Here is a 19,468-nt window from a genome sequence, read left to right on the forward strand (position 1 = left end):
GGTGAGCCACAGCCTCAGATCACGAGCAGCTATCTATGGGAAGGGAATATCCCACAAGGTCAGCCCAGACAGGCCAGCTGTGAGCCCTCACTCTGCTAAAGGGTATCAAAAACTGTCTGGGCAGGAGTCTGTGCAAGCCCTTTGTAAGGGCTGACAGGGCAGGTGGCTGACACTGCCCTCCTGGCATTGTCAGGGCCACCTTACTCACCACACTGTTCATCGCTGTTGTCACCACAGTCATTATCACCATCGCAGTGCCACAAGCTGCGGATGCAGTATCCATTCTGACACGAGAATTCATCTTCCTCGCATTCCCGTGGCGCTGCAGGGACACAGTGGAGAATAAGCCACAGGCCAGACAAGATATAATACTTCATCGACAAAAGTTTTCTTTTCTTGATACACGGCTCCTCTACCAGGCCCACTCTGGAGTACCACACACACACCTTTTGCAGAATTCAAGGGCTGCAGAGCAATGTCTGTTGAATAGCTACAACCATCTCCACCAAACAGCAAACAGTTCTGCTCCTAACTGCAGTCTGATGCCAGCCCTAGCAACCAGTGCAGTCTCAGAGAAGCTGAAGCTCAAGTGCTACATAACAATCTGGTTCTCTGGCACGTGCTGCCAAGGACACACAGGCTGATTTGTTGCAAGAAAGGGAAGTTGCATCCTTGAACACTCTTTGCTAATGAAAGCCAACCACAAGTAACCCTTATCCTCGGCACAAAGGGGAACGATGTGGCTGAATTCAGATAGCACAGGCAGAACTCTCTCTATTTTAGCCAGCTTTACAGGCAACACAGTAGCCACAGGTGTGTCCACAACTAATGGCCTGCCAGAGCAGGTGTTTTTGAGTTGGGCCTCAGATCACGGCAGACCATCAGCTTACAGGCTGACCCATCTCTATGCAGACACCTTCCCGCAGGGAGCTCTGTCCGAAGGGCAAGGAGGCTACGGAGAGCTCTGCACAGCAGAGTCAGACAGTGGAACCTGAAGCCACAGGAAGTCAGCCAGACAGGCAGTTTGGTTGGAAGGGGTTAGGCGTTTCCACAGGCAGGAGTGCACATGAACAGCTTGGGAAAGTGCTTCATGGGACATTAACTACCAGGCTGCAGGGTATAAACTGTTCTCCAGCTGGACGGAGAGGCATCCCCTCCCCCAGGCCATAGAGCTGAAGAGCAAAGCCAGGTGTCAAGGGAGGAGGGTCTCCCTGCTTTGAGACGTCAGGCAGTCACCTCTGCCAGAGGCACAATATAGCTTCTGCAGTGAAAGGACCAAAGAAACAGATAAATCCTCACATTCTTAGGACAAAGAGTTAACTTTCCCCAGCTATGACAGGCAGGCACCAATCTCCCTACCCGCCGCTAGGGAGACGACTTACGGCAATCCTGCTCATCAGAATCGTCCTCGCAGTCGTTGTCTCCGTCGCAGACCCACGAACGGCGGATACACTTCCCGTTGTCGCAGTGGAAGTCCAAGGGGGAGCAAGTGGGCAGCACTGCAACAGCAAAGAAATACCTCACTCGAGCTGCAGCCAGCTTCCTTCCCGTGAGGGAAGTCCCTTCCCTCCCCAAGGAGAGGAGCTACACCTCTTAGAAACAAAGATGTGAAATTTTGAGTCATCAGGAAAAGCCATGCCTCAGAGGGGGGCCAGGACAGGTCAGCAGCCCGGCAGTCTCTTCCCCCAAGAGAATCGCTGACCTTTCCACTACAAAGTAGCAGCCACAATTCCCCACTGAGTTTCTTTCCAGCCTGTTATTATCCCATAACTGGACTTGTTTTTATAATGAGCAAAAATACATTATCAACCTTTTGCCATGTGCTTCCCGTTGTGGTCTGCCCTCCTGCTCCTACCCAGTGTACAAGTGAGGAACTGTGAGAAGCAACGGGTTTGGGTGCAGCGTTTTCCAAGGCACGTGCCACAGATCAGCAGGGATGACTGAAGCATGCATAAGGCGAAGCTCAGAGGCAGGAATTCACTGCTGAGGGCAGTTTGCTATGCCCCAGGTACAGGCACAGCAACCCAAACCCTGCTACAGGTCTCCAGGAGGGGCAGGGAAAGGGGACAGGTATGGGACATTGCATATGGGAGTCTGCTGGCAATCGAGTGGAACCACAGCTGCCCTGCCTTCAAAGAGGCCTGAAGCCCCACAGCTGGAATTCAAGGGGCAGCGTGAGCCTCGGCCTTCCCCTCGCAGACCAGAGGGCCGCTCGGCCCCGGGAGGGTGACGCTCTCGAGCGCTGCCGGCTGCGCAGGGCTCCGCTCCTGACAGGCGCCTCCCGCAGAGCGCGACCCAGCCCCGCGGCGCGGAGCGGAGCGGGCTCCAGGGGCGAGTGCCTGAACCCCTTTCATCCCAGCCCAGCCTGCTGACGGCACCTCCCATCTGTCACCAGGCTCTGCTCTGCTCCTGCTGCTTCCCTGCCAACACGATCCCGGAGGTGGGAACGCACAGGGGGATGGGCAGGAGGGGCCAAAGAAGGTGAGGACAGCAGCCACACAGGCAGGGAGGATTTCATAAGGAGAGCAAATAGGAACATTTGCAGCCTTTGTAGCTTCCTCAACCCTTCACTTCCCCTGAGCCCAAGGTTTCTGCCAATGTCCTGGGAAAGCAGCATGGACGAGGTGATGCAGAATCACACCCAGCTCTTCAGAAGAAATGCTGGAGGACCTGTGGTAAACGGCCTGTCCTCAAAGCCTCCCATGCTGAGAACATACCAGAGCAGTTAAGCCTAGACGTGCTCTAACAGACACATTCTTTTCCTTTTCCTCATAACCAATTGGGATTATCTTCTCAGCAGTTTCTTGCAATAGAGTAATGTCTCACTCTCTTTACTGGGTAAAGTATTTCTGTACACCTGAGACTACACAGTGCAAGGGTGCACCTCTTCTCTGTGGTGGCCAGTGACAGGACAAGGGATAATGGGTACAAGTTGGAAACATAGGAAGTTTCATCTCCATGTGAGGAAGAACTTCTTTACTGTAGGGGTGACAGAGCCCTGGAACAGGCTGCCCAGAGAGGCTGTGGAGTCTCCTTCTCCGGAGATCTTCCAAACCCACCTGGATGCCACCCTGTGCCACGTGCTCTAGGTGTCCCTGATGGAGCAGGGGGGTTGGACTAGATGATCCCTAGAGGCCCCTGCCAACTTCAACCATTCTGTGAAGTGACAACTGTTCTGCTTTCACCTTATATATCCTTTGGAGAAGATATGTGAGAGAAAAAAAATGAAGTAAAAGCATCCTGCAAAGCAGAGAAATATCATCTTTTTGGTGATCAGACAGAGGGGCACTGCACAGAGCGCTGAATGCTACTGGGTCACAACATATCCAATCTGGGACTGGTTCTTGGGGAAAAACCCTTCCTATCACCTCCAGGATGCCCAATGCAGACACATGTCTTCATGATAGGAACAGGATAAAGAGAGAGGCACATAAATCTTTATTTGTGTACCACAGATCTGATAGCACTCAGGTCTTGCGACTGCTGAGCCATTTGCCTGCACAGAGTTTTCTCTTGGCATCCCAGTTCAGCCACATTGAAATGAGAAGAACCTTGCCTGCTTCCCCAGGGCAGACAGAAGGGGAAAATACTATAGTTCCCAAACTGCTTCCAAACAAAACCACAACTGATTTTTGGATTCAGAGTGTCAGTCTCTCAGATGAGCCCTCTCTACCCCAAGAGCAACTTCCATACGTCGCACACTGAACAAATCTTTCCTGGCCTCATCTGCAGCTTCAGGCCTGAGACCATCCCCCCCAGCATGTGCTTTTCTGCCTGTTCTCCCCAGTCCCAGCGTGACTAATCACCAAAGGACTGCACAGGAGCCGCCTCGAAGGGAATTTGCATGCTGACTCTCCAGGGGAGAATTCTTGTGGCTCCCAGAGGGTTAGGACATTAGCACTGGTTCGGAGCTGACACCATTATCCCATTGAACTGCTGCATCTCTTCATGAGGTAACAGCGCAAAATGAAATTCCACCCCTCCAGGGAGCAGTTCAGCCAATTTCATACTCTCCCTAAATACGAAAAATGGAGCTTCAAGAGCAGGGGAGGGGGGCGCAGGGTGAAGAGAGCAGGGCACAAACTGCCACATACAAAGAAGGACCCAATTCCCACCCCTGCAGACAGCGTGTGCCAGCCCAGACAACACCGGGGGGGAAGATAAATCCCCCTCAACAGGAGCTCTCCTTTAGAGGAAAAACAAAAACAAAAAACACTCACAAATCCAACTTAAGACAAAAAAATAACGAACAAAGCCTGAAATTTCACAGAGTATACAAACTGCCAATGAGATCAGGCCAGTGATCCATGTAAACCACTAATCTGAATCTAATAACACTCAGAAACAGATGCTTTGAAGGAAAATGCAAGAGATTCCAGGAACAGTTTTCATACCGGTAAAGTTCCTCCCTAACCTCCTCTTCCCACTCCTAATCCACAACCCCTTCTTGCTGTTAAGGAGTAAACTGTCTACACTGAAACATCCCTGCATTTCCTTTTAGCTCTGAATACGTTTAGCTCTGAATTTGGTTTCACAGAAGCCCTTTATGTCTGAATTATTAATATTATTCAGCTCTTCTGTTGGTCATTTATCACTTCATAGTTTGATGAGTTACACTCATAGGGAGTTAAAGCTGAGGGCATAACACTAGTCCAGGGTTAATGCTTAGTGCTGTTTCAAATATGTCCAAACAATCTGTTTGGAAATACAAAAGTTAGGAGGAAATTCAAAAGTTGAAAAGTTCCACTTAGGAAAACACACAGTGTAAGATTCAGCTAACCTCCACCATTTTGTCATAACATCATGGAATAGCTACACATTTGACAAGAGCATTTTACTGCTTTTAAAAGTTTCAAAAGCCGCAACTCCATGCCCATCCTCCTCTGGTCAGAAGGAAGGTACTTGACAGTACAAAGTTAGCAGTAAGAACTTCTGTCAGGCTCTTCCGTTGCCAGAGAAGGAGTAAGATCCTTCTGGACAAACTGTGTTAACTGGCCAGCAGAACCCTCATGTTCTCTTCCCAGCTTTGGTTATCAACTCTTGCACAGCCCTGTCTCTCTAGCTCCGTTTTCCCCTCATGTAAAAATAAAGGATATTCATTTTCTTCCCCAGGAAAGCTGCAAGTTCTTCATAGGCAGTGCCCTCACTGATGAGAAAGTAATCACAGAGTGCCCTAAAATATTCTTGCCCTAACATGTTCATAATATTCTTGCTACTACTCGCAGCAGGATTAGGGAACACAGTGGTACTCACAGCTAAACCTCATGCCCCTTCCCCACTCACTTCCAGCCAGATCTCCACATCTGTGCAGAAACGCAACGCGTTCCTGGAAGAGCTGAGCAAAGGCCGGTCCTAGGCCGCAGCTGAGGCCAGCTGAACACAGGGAAGGGCAGCAAGAAATCCAGCTCTGCAGAGCCGAGTCACCGTGTGGGGAACAAGTGCAAGGAAGGGGGGCTCTGCAGGAAGATCAAACTGGCCAGCCCAAGAGAGTGCATTTGTCAACTGACAGTAAACGACACAAAAAGGCCTTTGAACTTCCAACCATTTCCCTGAGCTCATCCCTCAACATGGTCATGCTGGACATCTTCCAAGGTTTCAGCAAAGCTAGGTCTATCGTAGGCCTGCTATTCCTCCCCCTCTCCCAACTCCTATTACACAGGGAGCTCTTTTATGGCCAGGCAGAAGGGGGGTGGGAAGGGAAAGGGCAAGGGGAAGTTTATAAGGTGGAATGCAGAGTGAATCACGTCCCACTGTCCCTTGAACACATCAGCCTTGTTGCCTGTAGTCACCAGGTTGCTCTATACTCAAGGACATTGAGTGACCAGTGTCCAGTGTTCAGAGCACATCAGTTTGAACAGCACTGCTTGTTTACTTAGACACCCTCTGGGTTATGTGAAGAATAAACTAATTTAAGAAGAAAAAGAAACTAAAAAAGATTTTCATGCTATCTACATTAGAAATAACTACAGACTGGTCCCAAGCATCACAAAAACATCTCATTATGCCACTCTTCAGCTGAAGTTTCTCACATCCACCTATAGCTATACATGTACAAGCACAAACACAGATCTGTTTCTGCTAAGATCTCCAGCGCGGTGGGCAATAGTTCCAGAGACAAGAATAGGGGACCTCAGTCCACCCTTCAGAAGAAACAAGAGACACTCACTAACTGTATTTTGGAAAATCTAATTCCAGAATTACAGAAAAACTCATCTCCAACAGCACTGCTGAACAGCAGCATGTTGCTGGCAAAATAAACCAACGTCTCCAGGGTATCAGCACCGAGTCCTTCACAGCCCTCAGATCACAAAGGCTATACCTGAGGGGGGTAATGTATCAGTGTGATGCTTTCTACAGGAAACACACGTACACCAAGTCAAATAAAATACCTAGGGAATGGGATAACTTTTGTTCACAAGGAACAGCAGACAAGAAACTGGTATCTTTTCAAGAGAAACCATAAACTGAGTTCCTTTTTACCAGGAGAAGTAGTCAAACTCGATGCTTGGAAGTAAAGGTTCACCTGGGCTCTCATGTCTCAGGTAAGACTGGAGATTATGTGAAGAGAAGAGGGAGAAGGAGAGTAATTCTTTTAAAGTTTCCATCAATTTTAACAAAAGGCTCATGAGATTTTTATGTCTCTATCACCTGAAAATATTTAGTCTGGAACAAATCAGCTTAGTAAATATCTAACATCTAATATCTATCTCACATCTCTACTTCTGGCATTGAAGAAACCATCTCCTGGGCTTGAATAACTGCATAGGAGATACCTAAAGTTCCCAGTGAGATGGGAAGAAGAAGTCACTTTCAGTAATTTTAAGATAAAAGGAGTAACTTTTTCTAGGCTCTTTAAATAAACAGTGTATGGAGTTCAGCAAACAAATCTGTGTCCCAGGGCACTACAAATTCACAAGCTGAAAGCTCAGGGCAGAGTTAAAAAGAGATATAGCATATCTTAGGAGAACCAGCATCATTTACCAGTCCTCAGGCCAAGTTTGCTGAGCTATCCTCTCACCCTTGCCACAGGAAGCAAGACTCATTTACACGGGGCTGGACTTCTTGAAGGAGCAGAGAATGAACACCATTCCTCACTTACATGCGGCTTTCACGAGGGAGCATCCAGAGTTGTTTCTGCAGGCACAAGGCAGGTAGGCAGCTGAGCTACTCTGGGCATGTGCAGCAAGGGCTTCCAAGCTAGACTCTGTCAGCAAGCCAAGAGCTGACACCCGAGAAAGTCTATGGAGCTGGTGTGACAGCTGGGAGCTTGCTTATTACTATTATTACTACAGCACTCTGCCTTGTAAACACGAGCCGGAGCAGGAAACAAACATGTCACGGAATAATCGGCTCCCATCGCAGCAGGACTTCAGATCTGCAAGATAAACAGATCCTGTTGCAGCCAGGTAGGCAGAGGCAGGGTTCTCCCAAAATCTGTAGGAAACTCCCATGGGAAGCATTGGAATAAATTTAGGGGAACTGCCCTAAGCTGAACATTCATAGAATTCAGTCAGACTGAGGTGAAGAAAAAAAGGTAACAACTTAATGAGATAAACTTAGTGTAACTGACTCAAATTCTCCAAGATGAAGTAAATAATAAATTCTGATGTCCTATATCAAAATCGAAAATCTCTCTCAAAATGAATAAAAACTTTCTCATCTCTGCTCCTGCTTTTGGTTGACACAACCCCTCTCATTACTGATTATCTTGCTTTCTTGCACGGAATTCTTTTCAAGTCTTCTACCATTCTTTACGGAATAAAATAGCAGTTCAAGGCTTGCAAACTGCATTAATGTAGAATGTAGTAAATTACAGTCAACTAGTCAAACATAAATGCATTGCTGCTTAAACACAGATACAAGATTCTATCTTAAATTGCTATATAGTCACATTTCCTACCCTACCCGGCTTCACTACTCTCCTTTAACAAGAGTTCAGCATTCCAAAGCTCTCCCATCCCCACATCTCTTTCCCAACGAAGTACACATCAACCCTCTCTGGAACTCATTTGTGCCTTTATTACCAGTGAGCTGGTAATAAAGGTACCACATTATCACCAGTACATGTGAGCTGATACATCAAGGGCAAAGCATACCTGAAAACAGGCATGCCCACAGCTTTATTTCTCTGGAAAGTCTAAGCAATCACAGAAAAAAAAATGCTCTAAATTATTCTATTCCTGTAAGTATAAGACTAGCCTGCAGAAGACCAGTGGAAACATGACATCCTTTGCAATCATTTATGTTCACTCTCCTGACCAGAGACACCTACTTGATGGATGTTCTAGCACCTATCACTAAAACTCAGAGTTGTGGTTAAAATTGCTGAACAATACTGCTGACAGCTTTACCATGTCAGAAAGGTCCATGGAAGTGGCTGCTCAAACTAAATTTCCTGAGTCAGAACAAAGCACTTGGCTCACCCCAGCATGAAAACCAGCCCCTTAGTTTTTGAGGAATCCCACCAGCATCTTCACTTGGCCTCTAGTGCTTCTGGGGTCTGCAGGATGACCTTAAAAAAAATCGAGGCACTTCAGCTCAATATTTGTGTCAATAAGAACCAGCGAACTCACCAATTTCAGATGCAGTATAAATCAATAAGGAGAAAATATATTACATCCAAATAAAGGAGGCCAAAATCTCACTTCAACTAGAACACTATAGGTGTGTCACAACTATATGGCCAGGGAAAGAAGGAAAAAACCCAAGAACTGAACATTCTTGTATGCTATTTGCAGTGCTGTTTCATGAGAAGCTTGAACTGATTCAAGTTTGAGCTGTTTTTCAGAGGTGTCTCATCCCACCCAAAGAGTGGTATGTCAAGCCAAAAAGGTATTTGGCACACGATCTGCTCTAGCCAAGTATTTCAGGTCCATCATGACCAGGCTTGGGAGGAAACAGAAAGACAACCACAAGGAACCTACTCTGTAGGGTAATCCTTACAAGCTATAACACTATCACGTATCAGGACTCGTACTGAGCAGCTACTCCAAGACTCAGCAGGTTCAGTGGAGTAAGATTCTTAGGGGCCTTTCATTGCAGTTTTTGCGTATGTGCACTGAAAGTAGGCATTTGATATTTCTTTAAAAGTCATTAGCCCTATTACTTAGCTTTCATTTTTCCTTTTTTTTTTTTTTCCCTCCCTACTGTATTATACTTGGAGCACTCCTGACTGTCAGCTGAAAAAAAAAATCTTTAACTTGTATTTACCTACTACCCTGCAGTCTTTAAAATTGCAGTTCATATTCCAGTCCCTCCCCATGAGTCATTTTTCTACTCTGGATAAATTTAGCTGTTTCTATCTCTTCTCACATCCTGCCAATTCTGCTGTCTTACTCCATACACTCTAGTTAGCCTCTCTTTTTAAATTGTAGAGACCTAAATCACAAGTAGTATTCCAAGTAAGAGCTCTAAACATTCCCACTCCAACTTAACTGCTTTCAAGAAAACTCCCCTCACTTCAAGCTCATTGGAAAAAGAGAAATTAAATGAAGGCACTTATTCTATTATTACCTGTAGCAGAGCTACACATCCAGGTGTGCAGATACCACTTTCGCAAGGGAGGGAAAAGACTCCTCCTTCTAAAACACATACCCTCCTTATGTGTTTTTAAAAGCTGCCAAAGGCACAAATGGGTTTTCACTGTGGCTTGTGTGAGTGGACATAGTGCTAGACAAAGTAACACAGGAGTCACACAGAGCCCTGTAAAGTGAAGAGGTGTCTGCAGAGAAAAGTGAAGACATTCAACTTTCGTAACCGTAAATCCAAAATGGTTTTCTTACTACAGCCATCTTCATCACTGTGGTCCCCACAGTCGTTGTCTCCATCGCACTGCCACTGGGCCGGGATGCAGGTACATTCACCGAAAGCGCTGACAGCGCAAGTGAAATGGTTACGTCCACACGAGCACTCGTTGTTGCTTGCTACACCTGCAGAGGAACAAACGAAAAAAGGTATTTTGAAGCGATACCTCTATTTAAGGGTGAGTAAAGACATAAAATACAATTATTCTCCATGTACACACATGTATGAACACCTTCACTACTGCAAAGAAAATTGGTCCCTCCTTTCACATTGTTGACTGAGGCGTCTTCTCCAGACCCCGTGCTTTCTGGATACAATCAGAAATGACCACAAGGATACACAGTCCAAATGTCCATATAAACACACGAGAACGTTCTCTTCAGCCACAAAGTTAGCAAAAGGAGCTCGCCACCTTTTTCTCCCCTCTCCCAAATACAGGGCCATACTCTGACTTTCACACCTATGCAAATGCAAAATTTATGATGTTATCCCATACATTCTGTTCATAAATCTCTGCCTTGAGAGAAGACAAGCCACAGCCCACGGCTCAAAATGGAAAAGGTCATACTTGAACTTCTGCCTGAATTGAGCTAGACAAACAGTACAATCAATATCACTGTTAAACAAATGATTGCCCTATCAATCAGCAGTACCCTCAGGCTACTCTGTGACTGAATTCCTTTTGCAGGATTCCTTCTTTCTGCAATTCAAGCAAATCTAAAGGTCTCAGATTAAGCAGCAACAGTCATAAGGAAAGAATTAGAGCAGGATATGTGTACCGAGTGGTAGTTATATACCCCCCTGAACTCTCTGGTTGTGGACTTACTGATCTCATTTGTTACATTTAGTAAATCTGGGATGAGCCATAAACTGTAACAAGCCAACCACAAAACCATAAGAAAAAAAAAAGAGAGAGAAAAGAAAACTCATAATTTCCTTATTTCCTTTTCTAATTAAAAAAGCAGTATCTGCAAAATTTTGTGTGTATAATTGTTCCACAAGCTTTCTCAACATCAGAATTCCCTCTAACGAAGACAACCACTTAGGCAAGTTAAGCCAAGATTTATGCTGAGCGCAGCTGCACGTCCTCTTCGAGGAACAGATCCATGACAAACTTCCGCAGCAAAACGGGCTCCGCGAGGCTCCTGCCAGCCCCAGCGCTCCGCCTGCTCCCACCGATGGATGCCCTGCTGGCTGCCGGCTCCCGCAGCCAACCCCGTTCCCTCGGGCAGCGCTTGCCTTGTCTTCCCTCTAACCGGCTGCCACGGGGGCAAGGAGCTCTTCATCCTTTCACCTGGCTACAGGTTATCTTTAAGAGGCTTAGGAGAAAAAGAACATTTCAAGGCATTAGTATAGGGACTAAAGGAGAAATCTATGGCTGATATCGAAAGGAATAGGAACTGGAAGAATACATGTTAATGAGGGGGAGAAAGAAGAAAAAGCAAATGAAGAGGGACAGGGTGATAAGATATTCAATGGGCTCAGCAGGTATGGCCAGAGCAAAGGTTGATGGAAAAAGAAAATAGCTGGGTGATGCACACTCCCAAAGACAAATCTAAGTGGAGAAAGTCTGATGCAAGTCAGAGGCAACCCAGCACAGTTATCTCTAAGGGAAAGGGATGCATCATTGATTTAATATATCTGACTGTTGGAAATCTTCACAAGGAAATTCAGAAGAACCACAAACCTCCAGAAGGAGAAAAAAACAAAACAACAATAACAAAAAAAACCAAACAAGTTCCTTCAAACAGGCAGCACAAGAAATTCAGGACAAACCACCTTTTGCCTACCCGAACTTAGAAAGGGTTGCTGTTTAGAATCACCTTTTCCAAGGCAATTCTTCTGCCATTTTGCTCAGCAGTACCCCCAAGCACTTCTCCTGACTACTTTGAGCTCTAATATCCTTTGCTGCTGGAGCACACCAGGATGATGCCTCATTGCCTCAATAAAAACATAAATATCACAGAGCAAGTGATCTCCTTTTTTACCCAGGTCCAGCGTGCCATGGGGTAGCTTCACTAGCAAGAAAGGATAAACATCAAGGCAATTGACAACTAGTTCTTAAATTGGGGGGGGGAGGAGCAATATTTATTATTTCTGGGTAAATACAAATGAGAGAGAAATTAAGAGAGAGTAAAAGCAAGAAGTTTTTTAGCTGCACGACAGCAGCACAGAAGCACAGATCAGGAGCAGCACTGAGAAATCTGCAAACTTAATCTGCTATGCTGCCAAATATGCTATTATCTTCAAAAATAACAACTAATATCAGAGTTTATGCGGTACGTATTCAATCTGTTCCTCCCATCTCATCGCAATTGCTATGTCCAGACATTTCTGGCTTGTTTTTACCAGGCTCCAGACACCGTTGCAAGCTGAAGGATATGTTATGACCCAAATACCAACACTGTTATATGCATGAGCCTGCACCTGTGGTACTAATATATAAGCTTAATTGGTTTAAGTCTTTCAAATTATGACCTTTGTGAATTCAGTGCTTTGTGGTTTACCATCTCTAGCATGAATAACTTTCTAGTCATTGTAATGATGCATTTTATAAATCACGATTTACCCTTGTCTTACACTTGGACAAGCAAAGCACATTAATATTCAGACAGCACAAACGCGTCTCCTCTTAAAGATGATTAAAAGAAAGCCTTTTTTAAAAAGTACACTAACAAATTCCAACATATAACCAATATCAGAAGAATTAATCCTGAATGAATAGCATCATTCCTATAAAGAGGACAGGTTAAGTGAAACTTCGGACTCTGCAGTCAACAGCAACTTTTGCAACCATTTCAATGGGGCAGTATTTCAGCCTTGGTGTCCCGTGCTTATTTCCCCAGCTCTGGTGACATCACCCTCTGCAACAGGAGCGGGCCGGGAAGGATAAAGATCAGCAGCACATTCTCTCCAATCCCCTCGAAGCCAAGCGGAAGGAGAGCAGTTGGTGTGAGCAGCCTCAATGGAAGCCTTGTATTTCTGATGTTGAGCCCTCGCTAAATATAGGGAGTGCAAGACCGAAGACCAAGCATGCACTGGGGTGGAACACAACCCTCCTGTCTCACGTTTCAAGCCCAGTAAGCCAGGGGAATCTGGGAACAAGACAAGAGTCGGCACTGGCCCTTCAGGCAACTGGACCAACAATCAAAGCAGCAAGATCTACTTACACTTCTGCACATTCCTCTACAGCAGGAACAGAGAGGGGTGCCTCAGGGCTTGGGCACAGAAAACATTTTCCTGAAAGTTTTCATCATACTGGAGAGTTGGACGTTTTAACCAAATCTCCGTAACCAAAAATCATTTCCCTTATGCAAGGGGCAAAAGAAGCAGAGGTAGTTTAACAATATAATACATATAAATGATACACAGAAGCTGTGCAAAAGCACTGGCAGTTGCTGAGCTAACGCTCACCTTCCTTGGCTCATCTTGGTACCTCTTATTACCATCCTACGAGTTTCCTGCTCTCTGGCTTGGCAGGAGTTATAAGAAACCAAAAGTTATCTTACTATCTGTGCCTCAGTTCCCCCCAAGAAGGAACAGCAGGATCCAGTAATCAAGCAGTTTTTGTAGCAAAGTATTATGCAAACAACCTCTGTATTTTAAAAGAGGAAGTCAGCCCAAACACAGGCATCACACTTAACATCGGTCACCACCTCAATTTCAGCAGAGAACACCCAGTTTCTTCAGAATCCTTCCGAAGGATCCTCCGGCTGCACGTTCCTCTGATAAACGAACCACCTCCTACAGGAGGGAATTTTCTCCCCATGCACCCCCTTCTGAAAAAGGTAATTGGGATCTTTGTAAATTTTGGCCAAACGCTGGCAAAACACTTACATCAGTACTGGACAAGAAGCAAAAGAACATAATCCTCTTGTGATCTCTGCAGCTCCCTCTTCCAATAGGCCTTTTTTTCCTTTTTTTTTTTTTTTTTCTCCCCTCGGGTGGGAGAGTGGTGGGGAGAGAGCTGCTAAGCATCAAGTTGCTGGTCTGCCTGTTTTTTCCCCCAACAGCACTTCATTAGATCAGATCAGTATAGCAAACTTACATACAAAGCTTCATTTTGCAGACCAGGTCACATGTGGCCCTCGAGCTATTATGTAACAGCCCTGTATTTGCCACAGATGCATTGAAATGTTGGCATTACAAAGGAAGATTAAGAAAGAGGAACAGTCACTAAACTGAACTCTGGAGTCCTTGTTTTGTTAGAAATAGAAAATTTTTAGAGGATCCTGAAAATATTTTTTTTAAGTCCTGGCGGCATACTTTTTCTTTCACAAAAGCAGAGCTGCCAATTAATTTCAGTACGAATAATGAAGGATTGCAGCTCTTACTCCCTTTCTGTAGCAATTCCATCCTCTAGAGGCGGCTGCTTCAGCACGTTCTTGCTTTTTAGAGTCCACGACCTGATGTCGGCTGCTCACCTCTGTCAGGTCTGGTAGCATCCGACAAATAGCAGAATTTTCTCACAGTCCCAAAATAGGCATGAAGTTACCTCAAACAAATGTCAGGCATGGATATTGCATAAATAAAACTGCCTGTGACTCATCGGCATCCATAAGTCCATTGGCAGTACTAAGCTGTCTTTCCAGAGGCTCCTTTATTGCAGACATCAAGAATCGAGTGCATAAGGGGCTTTTCCACTACCTTGGTAGTTGTATCTTCTCTCCTTTATCCAAACACAGAAATTATTTAGTGTTATTTTTAAAACAACAGAATTAAGTCAGATGAAAACAGTTTGTTTGTTTGATCTCCCAATTACACATGTACCCAGAGCTAGATATGGCTAAGTATGCATTCAGCTCTGCAAGGACGACAGTATCAGCAGGCTTAGAAATCCCGAATTGCTAAAACGCTGGATGCCTGTTCAGTTCTGAATCGGAAGCATCTGGACCAATAATTACTCTGGTCCAGACTAAGTAACGTATGGACCTGAGTTTCTTGCCCTTTGTGTATAAAGCCTAACTCTATATTTACTAGCTTAGAAAAGACCTTCAGTGATACCAGAGTAGTCAGGCACCTCCTGACTACAAAGGATATAACCAAAACAAGATGACAACACCACCAGCTTTTATATGGTAGGATTAAAAAGTATAAGAATGCCTCGCAGAATACAAAAGTTCTAGGCAGATATTGAAAGGGTGTGAAAAGACAGTACCACTATGTGACCATTGCAGTGATAAAGAGGAATACCCCAAGACTGTGCAAAAGAAAGTGAAGTAATAGAACTAAAGTAAAAATGATGGGAAAAGGAATTCTAACAGTGAGATGCATAAAGCTGTGAAATCACTTCCCAGAGGAAGTATGGAGGGATTCATCAGAAGAATTTCAGAACAATTTTGAACTATCAGAATATTTTGCCCTGCCTTCAATAATTCCTACATTTAATGAATCCATGAGCACCTGATCATTTATTTGGGGAACATCCTAGTCAATTCTATTGCAGAGCCTTTGAAGACACCTTTTTCACCTGCTCTTAGAAGGTCCATGTCAAATAGACAAGATTTCGCTCTCTCTTCACTTCCCATCTAGGCTTGCTTTCTCATTCCCCTCATATACACATCTCCTGGAGATGAGGGCAGACTTTGGACATTTCTGATGGCCTTGAACAGTTCTATTGACACATTTGCTTTCCTTGGCCAGCACTTCTCAGCATCTATTTCTATCATAAAAAACAGCCCAGCTTTCTTTGCTTGCCTATCTTGAGGAAAACCGAATTTTGGAATCTTCTCTCTTACCCAAACAGCAGTTTCCACTGTAGGAAAGTACAGTTAATCCGGCTTTAGAAGACAGATTTGCTGACCATTGTTTAAGGCCAGAACTCCACTGGCAAACACAGCAAAAGCAACGTTACATTAAAACAGTCAGATGTCAGGAGGGGCACCACTCTCTGATAAAAACCAAGAGGTTTTTTTTTCTTCTCATGCTCCTGCTATGGAAGAATCTGAAGGAGCTCTCACTGGGTACCTGCAGGGCCTCCAAAAAAAAAAAAAAAACAACCTCTTCAAGTGCTATTCAGAACAACATCCCAGAAATGTTAAAAGCTCTAATGGCCACTGTTTCAGTTTGCTTTATGGAAGAAGGCAACAGCAACAGGGATTAAAAAAAGAGAGAGAGAGAAAGAGAGATAGACGATAGACGAGAGGAGAGGTCAAAGTTTTATCTTCTTCTGAAGAATGGGTTCCTTTCTGGAACCTGTCCAAGTAGATACAATACTCAGTTTCTAAGAGAGGACAAGAGTTCTCCAGACTTAGAGCTTCTCCTCAATTTGGAAAAGAGAGGACACCTCACTCCTGAAGCAGATGGTTCCTGACTAAACGTGCAGTGGAACCAAGTCCTGGGAAGAGGCACAACAACCCTTCACATCTCATATGCAATAGCACAGCAATGCAGGACTGCCCTGAAAAACATTGCACTTGATACAACAACAAGGAATAACGAGCATAAGGAAGGTTCCACGGATGTCTGCTAATTAACATCTGAAGAAAACAGAAGAGGGTGGCAGGGAAGAGAGCAACATGAGAGCCCAAGATAAATTAGTGTTTGGTGCAAAGGGTGCGTGTGTCTGCAGGGCAGGAGACAGGAAGAGGCGATGTTTTCTAAAGTACCGAATGGATTCAGAGACACAGAGCATAAAAACTCTCTTTACTCTGAGCTCCAATTATGCTCCTGCAGCAGTAAACATGACCAACTCTACTAACAATCTCATCTTGCACTGAGGAAATAGGAAAGAGTTTATAGAAACAATGATGTTAAAAAAAAAAAAAGCAGGATTTGAACATTAAATGGACTCAGGAAGCAAGATGCAGTGGTTCCAGTTCCTTCTCCCACATACTTCAAGTCATAAATAAACACGGAGGAATAAAGAACACAACTAGAGCCAAGGCCTCTAAACACACGTCCTAATTTTATCCATATCTTCTTACGGCAGCCTACCAAATTACTTCTCCTCCTCTAAAAGGTGAGGATATTAGTACTAATTTGGCACTGTGTGTTGAGGTTCACCTTGCATTTTTAAACATTCAGAGTCTTTGGACAGATGATTCAATCGAAGGGAAAATATTGTTGCCATAAAATCCTACTCGTATAAACTAATTCATTGGGTCAGATTTGAGCATACACAGAGATTAAAAAAAAAATGGAAGGATGATAAACAAAAGCTAATGAGCAATGGCAGCAAGTCAAGATGCAGGGGGTAGCGAAAGCTAGTAGATACCATAGAGATCAGCACTGAATCCAGATCATTAAATATCTTCATTAATGAGCTGGAAGAGACAAAAAAATATCATGTTAAAGGAGCCTGCAGACGATACCAAAATAGGAAATATTGTTATGTCATTTCTGGCTACAAACACCTAAAAAAACACTGCAGAGGACGAAGAATTAATTCAAAAGGGACCTTAGAAGGTTAGAATTATGGGCAGGAAATTAAGATTCAACCTCTTTAAAAAAAAAAAAAAAAGTTAACACATCTGGTGAAAATAATTAGAAACAGACACTCAAATGAAAAGAGAAATCTGGGAAGCAGCAAGGCCTGCAGAAACCAGAGAGCAACAAAAGACAAGTTAGCCGTAGGTTTCTGTTATGATCCAATATGGCAGGCAAAAACCTACTTGTGGGCTAGATATGCAGAGGTGTCTCACGACAGAGGAGAAAATATTCTCCCTACACAGAACTAAAGGAAAACATGCTGTTCACATCTCAGCACCAGGTTAAATAGAGAAACTGAACAAAATACTCTAACAGCAGCAACAAAATTTATCAAGAAGGATTGATGGAGGAAAGAAAGTTTCCACAACACAAATACAACAGCTAAAGAATTAATTTCTGTTACCTCAGGAAATGAGGGGAAGGCAACATGGAGGCCACTAGTAGTGGTGGGTGGATCCACCACTACTCATGAATGTGAGAAGGGAACTACCCAGTATCAGCATCGTCCAGCTCAGCAGCACTAATACAGTAAACTGTCAGGGATTGCAGCTGGTCAGTGAGATCCCTGACTCCCTTGGCAGAGACTGTTAACCTTGAGAAGATTAGAATGTATCTGTGAGATACGGAGTTCACACCAAGACAGCAGACAGTTGTTAGCAAGTTTAAGGAGGTTTGGCCACCCAATCATAAATCTGTTACTAGCTACTGTCCTTTGTAGCCCTCACCAATAAGCAGCAGCCACGACGAGGAGAGCGGGGTATAAATAGTGTACCTAAAAAATAATAAAGCGTAGTTTTGCGTTGCATCTACCCCAGTTGTTTGTGTTTTTGGCCGCCACGACTGCGACAACTGGTGACCCCGACGTGATAATAAGAAGTGGACCGCCTGGCGACTGGCGGTGGTGGCGGAGCCCGGCGGAACTTGAGAGCAGCGGGGAAGCTGCGTGGTCCGGACCTGTGATTTGACTCCTTGTGAAGGTGAGCCGCCGGGAACGGGATTGACACCTCTTGAAGGTGCGAGTGGGACTGACACCTCTTGAAGGTGCGAGTGGGACTGTCACCTCTTGAAGGTGCGAACGGGACTGACACCTCTTGAAGGTGCGCTGCAGAGAACGGAAATACACAGACATGGGGCAAAACCTGACAAAGCAGGAAGCCCTAGTTTTATCTACATGGAAGACCTTACTTGCTCAGAGAGGTATTAAAGTTACTGACTATGAGTTACGCCGCCTGTTGCTCTGGTGCCGAGGACAGGGGTTTGAGGCCACTTCAGCTGTTGCATTTAGTGTGAGCGCTTGGCAGAAGGTCGGTGATAAGCTGTGGGATGCGCTTTCTAGAGGCTCTAAAGAGGTAGAGGGTTTGCCTACTACTTGGCGACTGCTGCAGGACACCTTGGAGGATTGGGCAGCGGGGCACAACCAGGAGAGCATTCCTGTGATGCTGGAAAGTACCCCCCTATTGGGGGAAGACAGAGAGGACCAGGAGAAGCATCCTTCTCCTATAGAGTCTGTTACGGAGCAAATGGACGCTTTGCAGTGCTCCACGGGCACCTCTGGGTCATTGAAACATGAAACCAACTTGAGTCGTAAGTACCCCTCGCCTGATGAGCTGGTTAAGATGCGGCGACGGGGGAAGTCTCCCAGTGAGTTTTTGCCCCCCCTCTATAAGACACCTGCGCAACAGTTGGCCGAGTGGAATGCTTTAAATAAACCTGTGCTTCCCTCTGCTCCTCCTGAAGAGGGGGAGAAAGAAAATAATGAAGAAATCCGCAGTAAAAAACGTTTCCCACCCCCCCTCCCCCATGACTCCTCGGATGAGGAGGAGGAGGAGGCGGTTTCTGCTGTTCGTCCTTCTGTGAAAGAGACTATAGGGAGTTCTCAATGTCGGACCTTGAGATTAGCAGCTGAACCCTGGACTCTCCCCCCCGTCACGGTGACTGTGTTGCCGCGGCAGCCTGGCAAATTCTGGGATCAGGTTAGAAAAAAGGCAGCCGAAATGGGGCAATGGGATTTGTTAGATAAGATCGGTTACCCCTCAGAGGCCTCCACTCAAGTTGTCGGCTGTGGTTTGGAAGCTTTTCCTGTGTTTAAGGCGGCCCCCAACTCGGGAAGAAGGGATGAACATAGCACGATTGCCTGGAAAGTAGTGCAAGACCTGCAGACATGTACATCAAAATATGGTATTAACTCTTCAGAGGTAATGCGGCTGATCCGAATTATTAATACAGATCTTTT

General features: G+C 45.1%; 1 protein-coding gene across 1 annotated transcript in view; it reads right to left on the reverse strand.

Moving 5' to 3' along the window:
• The window catches only part of LRP4 (LDL receptor related protein 4), a 78,576-nt gene that overhangs the window by 26,048 nt on the left and 33,060 nt on the right, over positions 1-19,468 (reverse strand). Inside the window, exons 2-4 of the mRNA XM_088520422.1 lie at positions 9,783-9,929; positions 1,383-1,499; positions 209-322 (exon numbers count right to left, since the gene is read on the reverse strand). Of these exons, the coding sequence (XP_088376548.1) occupies positions 209-322; positions 1,383-1,499; positions 9,783-9,929 (378 nt within the window). The remainder of the gene's footprint in view (positions 1-208; positions 323-1,382; positions 1,500-9,782; positions 9,930-19,468) is intronic.

Source organism: Tinamus guttatus, unplaced genomic scaffold (genome assembly GCF_059628265.1).
Source record: "Tinamus guttatus ecotype Peru unplaced genomic scaffold, ASM5962826v1 Tinamus_guttatus_pri_ptg000089l, whole genome shotgun sequence".
Lineage (NCBI taxonomy): Eukaryota > Metazoa > Chordata > Aves > Tinamiformes > Tinamidae > Tinamus > Tinamus guttatus.